This window comes from Centroberyx affinis, unplaced genomic scaffold, assembly GCF_046629955.1.
Source record: "Centroberyx affinis isolate AG114_WGS23_722 - 3 ecotype Tasmania unplaced genomic scaffold, CSIRO-AGI_Caff_v1 ptg001715l_1, whole genome shotgun sequence".
NCBI lineage: Eukaryota > Metazoa > Chordata > Actinopteri > Beryciformes > Berycidae > Centroberyx > Centroberyx affinis.
The window spans coordinates 68013-74338 of NW_027280125.1; the positions used below are offsets into that span (position 1 = coordinate 68013).

The following is a 6326-nucleotide window of genomic DNA, read 5'->3' on the forward strand; positions in this document are numbered from 1 at the left end:
CTCAACACAAGAGAGATTTTCCAGGAAGTAAACACTAACCGTCTTTCATCCCTGCCACAGAGACACAGCAATCAAAAACAGTCATCTTTTTGAATTCAACCTTTGGGAAGAGATAATTCACATACGATGTAAAACCACATGTTTTGAAGAGGAGCTCGGAAAGGAGCATTTTTTAGAAGCACCCACATGAAGAGCAACCAACCGGAGCAAAATGGTAATGAAATACATTTTTAATTTACTCAGCGATGGGCAGTCTGGCACCGTGCAGGACTGAATATGATACTCCGGCCCTCCAGGTATAGCCGTACAGGACCACTGCAGATGAAAAACATGGCACCTGTCCAATAGTATTAGTGGAATATATTGCTGTTGTGTTGTAGTTATCCCTACAGCGGGGAGTAAGTGACAATCTCACTGTCCTTCCTCCCTGAGCATCAGGAGGCAGAAGCCAGCGCTTCACTCTGATGACAGTTTTCAAGTATTTTACAGTCTTGGTCAGTCTTTGTTGGTTCAGTCACTGGGGGGCAGTCTTGGTGGACGGTGGCACCCGCCCCCTGCTTCACAGGCTCTCCCTCTGTGGACCCCTGGTCTTGGGCAGAATGCACTGTTCCCTCCTGATTCTCCTGAATGCCGTTTTCCTTTTTCCCATCTCCTGGGTTCGCCACACAGCTCCTCCTTTTTTCCTCCTCCTCCTCCGCCATCTCCCTCTGCCTCTCCTTCTCCAGCTCCTCTTCAGTGGCCTGAAGCTGCAGCTGTTGCATCAGCTCCTCCAGCTTATGGGCCTTGCGCAGCTCGTTCTGCTGGATGATGGCACAGAGGTGCTCCGTCAGCTGCTCCTTCACGTCGGTCTTCCTGTGGAGGTCCAGCTTGGCCGTCACGTACTCGGCCTCTGCCTTCTCATAGCGCTTCCTGTGCAGGGACGTGGCGAGGATGGCACACAAAGTGAGGAAATAATGAGAGAAAAACAGGGGAAAGAAAGGAATCAAAAACTGAAATGAACAGAATCAAAATTAAAACAGTAAAAAAAAGACAGTGTATATTATAGTTTCGTTGAATAATAACAATTTAATTTTGTGATATTAGGATTGTTTCATTTAATTTAGAATGGCTCCTGTATTAAATCCCAGTACTCCCATTTACATTCCTCGCCTGTTCACAATGAGCACTATGACCAATTATGCTGAGTGCACATTAGGCAGCTTATTCGTCTATTCACACCTGCTCTTTATCATGATTTAATCATGCATGAGCATAAATGAGGCTGAACCTGAAGTGAGAAGTCTGCTTGAATGTAAAAGAGAAGTAGTCCAGTGATTACATTTAAGATTAAAGATAATTTAGACTAAATGAGCAGCTGGCATGGAGTCCAAATCTCAGGTAAGAATGAACAGACCCACTGATGATTGAGCCAAATCCACCCAGCATGTCTGAATAGAGGAACATTTTAGCAGTGAAATATTTTGGTAACAAACCAGATGATGTCAAACAAGTACAAAACTTAACAAACTTTGACTTGGGTTTTTGTTGCACCTCAATGTAATATCAACAATTGATTAAATCACCATAAGAATCATAACAAAATCCACTATAATGAGTGCTTGAAGGTCAAGGCTGCCGCAGTGCGCAGTCCTCTCTACATTATACAAACATCTTTAACAAAAACACTGTAGCATCTGAGCTCCTCTGAGCGAACACTGAGCTAATCTAACAGCCTGCACAGGCACAGTGAGATCACAGCAACAACCCCAAGGTCAATTACAGGTTTATCATATTACTGTGAATGAGGAGCACAACACGCTTGAAGACAGGCTCGTACTGATTTAGGGACTTTCCAGCTTCTATTGCTGTTTAATTACATACTAATTAAGAAATGAAGACTAAGTTAAAAATAGCCGATATCTTGATTCAAGATGCAAAAGGTTTAATCATTTTTCAAAATCTGTTTCCAAAATCATTGAGACTAATATGTCTGATCAATAATTGTGAGGATTTTCAGGATTATCCTTTTAGTTATAATCGTGCATCCCTAATCCATGGAGGTTGAGTCAAAGTTAAAGACTACCCAGAACATCTGAGAGGGACTATGTCTGATGAAAGTGGTTCAAAGCCTTTGAAAACACATGTGCATTACAAGTGTGCCTGTATAAATGATGTTGTTACATGAAAACTCAGAACATGCTGCAGGGGGCAGTCTTTCCAGAGTTTGAAGGGAGAAGATTTACAGTAAATGTCCATTCCCTGATGAGCATTTTTCTTAATGGATTAGCAGAATGCACAAATAAATCACTCATGGGGCTTCACGGTGCCCTTCATTGCAAGGCTGTGATTGATTAATAAGGGTTTCTATTCAAATAATCAGACTAGTTCAGCCAAACAAATAAAATAACTATTGAACGGTCAATTGCCTTTTCCGTTTCATGCCTTTCTTGTTTGGTTTATTTACTGTTTCATGCTCCGTCTGTGTACCTGGCAGCACTGTAGTCCCAGCTGGCTTGCTCTATCCTGCCTCTCAGGATGCCGATGTCATTGGACACCATATCATCGAGGGCTTGGAGCTCCTTTTGGATTCTCTTCAGCTTCACTGCCTCGGCCTGAGTCTGTTTGGACCTGTGGAGAACAAAACATTGGAGATTACAAATTTGCAGATAAGCACGACTTCCTTATGTGACTATCACTGCCTATTTCCCATGGGACCTGTACTTACTTTTCAGCGATAGTTTTTGTAAGCAGGGCTTTTTTGCGCTTATTCCTCTCTTCGATCATTTTTTGCTCTTGCTGGAGCAGCTCCAGACGCGTCTTTTCCCGGCTGTGATGAAAAAATAGAGGGCATTGAACACACAAAATATATATTTAAATCAGCAAGGCCAAATAAAAACAAAGTCCAGACATTAAAGGTGTTTTAGGTCAAATACCAACGCTGATAGTTGGGGAAGTAAATTAACAACGTCCAATATACCTGTGAAAAATATTTGCGAGAAAGATTTTCTTTGAAACCATCCTACAAATTTATCTCCTGAAAGAAAATCAAAACAAACGTCTATACTAAAGACTATTTGGCAAACAACACAGAAATTACTCATATTGTATAAACACATAGTATAAAATTTAATTATCCATGCCTGTGTGAAAATGTCAAGTTTGTGTTATTGGTACAATCTATGCTTATCCCAATATATCTGTGAAAGGTTCAAAGGTCAGTGGTACACTAATATATCTGTCTATATATGTCTTTAATAAAAACAGATTAGGACCATGGGCTATACATGCGATAAAACCACAAAACATCAATTTCAAGGCAACGTCTCGATAAAGAATAACGTAGTCTGCTGTGTGTACGATATCAAAAACTTACTAACAATTCCACCTCTTGTTTCTCCAGTTCTTTCACAACGGGTGGCGAGACCTCCGCTGCAGCTGGCTCGTGGTTTACAGTCAGGTTCTCTTCCTTGGGCTTCTCCACTTCTGGTTTGGCGGCAGCAGCTCCTGCCGGGGCTGCGGGCCGAGGGACATCTTTCGGCGGGGGTCTGGTGAGCTGCTGCTCCGGTGGAAGAGCAGGAGACCCGGCTTCAATCTTCTGCTGAGCAGCTACCTGCAAGGCTCTCTCCCGCTGTAGCTGCTGCCGACTCCGGTTGGTTGGAGCAGGTTTCCGACCGCGACCTAACGCGGCGGGCAACGCTTGGTCTGGTACAAGCACATGCACACATGATTATTGTCGAGGATATGGAAGAGATTAATTCAGACCATATGAGCAGTTTGTACAGAAAACGTCAAGAACATGCCAAGCCAATACAAGAGCCACAGTTAGCCAGGTTGGCAGGTAACAACTTCATGCTAGCTGGCTAGGATTAGGTAATGTTACCTTTCTGCTGCAACTTTCGTAGCTCTTCGTCAGAAAAACCTGCCCAACCAGCCATTTTACGACCCTAAACTTAAAATACCTCGATTGACAAAGCAAAAGTATGCATACGTGAAATATTTGAATGGTAAACTCGGGTAATAATCATTATAAAGCTTCAAATAATTGGATCAGTTCTGCAAAACTCTGGACACGACCGCCATCTTTGTTTGTGCATGCCACGTCAAGGACCCCAAGAAAGACCGGTGAAGTGAAGCTGTAGATGGCGCCTGAGAAAAAAAAACGGGAAAGCTTAAAAATACGAAATTTATTTCCCTTATTCGACCAAATATTTATTGAAAATGACGAATAATTCATTCTTAAGTTATTTGATGATGTACACTTATACAGAAATTTGAATATATATATTATAATACAGTAGGCATATTTATCATGGGCTAAACGTATCAATCAGCTCATGTTCCTGTAAATCGATTCCAGAAATCTCTTCTGAAAATTCTGTGAAGTTGATGATCTGATATTGCAGCGCTTGTTGTGATGTTAGATGAGGGCTGTTTTAATTAACCCTTTCATGGAAAACTGTACATTATTTATAATGAGCATGGATAAATGAAATTTGTTTGTAGCCTAGGCTCTGTGGGTTATTCCAATAAGGCTGATATGCGAGTCAAATACTTGTAGACAAAATATTACTTGCTATGTAAAATATCCAGTTTTCAAATTGTATTTGTTTATTCCACTCATTTCCCATCCCAGGCCATGTCCAGATCTTACAGCCTTGGAGGGATTGCCCGTGGGTCAGAGGGGTCAGAGGTTAATTAAAGAACCGCTTTGTGTGAAAGCAGCATGAAATTTAAGTGGCTTCACTGCAAAGCAGAGGGATAAACAGACACGACTGTCAGAGGCCATGGCTCACTTCATCTCTCATAAACTGTCTTTGTTCTTTTTTGTGGATAGGTCTGTTTTTATGATAGGCCTTGCTTTCAACGTCTCATTCAATTGTCTGGAATTGTCTTGAAAAGTCATTAGGCAAGCAAATCAAGATATAGCGATACCTCATCAGCCACAGTAGGTCAGTGACACCCATGGGTCATTGGACAGTTTCCAGGGGTCCACAGAAACTGCTTCATTTCAACATTATTTAATTTGCTCAGAATAGACAAAATTGGATAGTATATTTACATAACAATGTTAATCACAGGTTTCACTGTCTCTTTTGTTATCTCTCGACTTTCAGCTGTGCAATTATGTACGAAAAAAACACACATGCCAAAACATAAATCTTCAGAGATGGGGCTCTTTGTGACAAAACATTCTTTGATAGGAGTCGGAGGCCTAATGCACTGGTGTCCTTCACAAGAAAGATGGAGAATCGTTGTATTAGAGTACTGGGAAGGAAAGAAAACCAGAAAATCAGACTGAGAAGCTCAAGTGATTTACATAGTTTAATATTGAGGCAGAGCATTTTTCTGCTGTGAAGTAGGAGACTTTTTGTGGAGAACTGACATGGGAGCTCTGTGGAAAGATAAGTAGAGTAGGCCTACTACCAATTTGAAGGTATTAAGCTTTTATTTCATTTTTTCTGCAGTATTAGGAACATCTTCTTTGGGGGGCTTTTTTTTATCATTTTATTTCTGCTGCATTTTGGATTATAGCTGCAATATAATCAGTGCACAAAAGTTGTATATTGTAAGCATATTGATGGTACATGTATTTACACGCTTTCTGATTTTATTTCAAAACAGGTTCCACCATTTTTCAGGGTTTGTCAGGGTTTACCTTTGAAATGAAGTCAGACCTTGTATTCAGCTCTCCAGAAGGCTGCACTGTTCTGTACACCTAAACAAAAAAGTGTTTTATGTTATGTGATTTTCTTGTGAATATCGCCTATTAACTCATACAAATTGACAGCAGTTAGTCATGGTGGTGGAGGTTCAGTCTGTGGCCAGGAAACTGGATATTAAGTATTACAGGACTTTGCAGGAAAGACCTGAATCCAAATGATCTCCTTTTACTACTGTCATTTAGCACACACCATCACAACCCTTTCACAAATAAAGTTTTCATTATACTGCAGCTTTCTCTTTTCCATAATTACTTGAATTTATGTACAGCTTTGTGTGGACTCCTCATTTTATAAATTGGCTCTGGGTAATTGGTCAAGGTACAGACATAAAGTGTGTCTTTTTAACCTTGGCAATGCCGAGGAGTCAGAGCGATGCAAAAACAATGACCTCTGCTTGGCAACTAATAAAAACTGGCCTCCACATCTTTTTCGCATCTGGGGGCCAATTATATGCGAGTTAAAAGGCGAAACACCTCAGGAGGGCATAAATCCAGGGCAGAGTGGAGACAGGGCCAGGCATGGAGGCCAGATGGCAGCAAGAGAGCGACTGGCCGGCCATTTAGGGTGCGTCTGCTGCTGCGTCGGGCCAGGGCGGGCGAGGATGGGGCGGCCTTGGATCCCTGA

The 6326-nt window shown here is 41.6% G+C and overlaps 1 protein-coding gene across 3 annotated transcripts; it reads right to left on the reverse strand.

Moving 5' to 3' along the window:
- On the reverse strand, positions 1-4065 carry gorab (golgin, rab6-interacting). Of its 3 annotated transcripts, XM_071528729.1 has the most exons (6): positions 3860-4065; positions 3357-3681; positions 2705-2806; positions 2467-2607; positions 712-909; positions 1-672 (listed from the first exon to the last, which is right to left on the reverse strand). In XM_071528729.1, the coding sequence occupies exons 1-6, from the start codon at positions 3912-3914 to the stop codon at positions 435-437; spliced, it is 1059 nt and encodes a 352-aa protein (XP_071384830.1). In that variant the 5' UTR covers positions 3915-4065; the 3' UTR covers positions 1-434. The 3 variants fall into 3 exon arrangements, with proteins under 3 accessions (XP_071384830.1, XP_071384828.1, XP_071384829.1); XM_071528727.1 differs by having other exon boundaries at positions 1-909; XM_071528728.1 differs by having other exon boundaries at positions 1-909; positions 3357-3684; positions 3851-4065.
- Positions 4066-6326: the final 2261 nt, after the last annotated feature.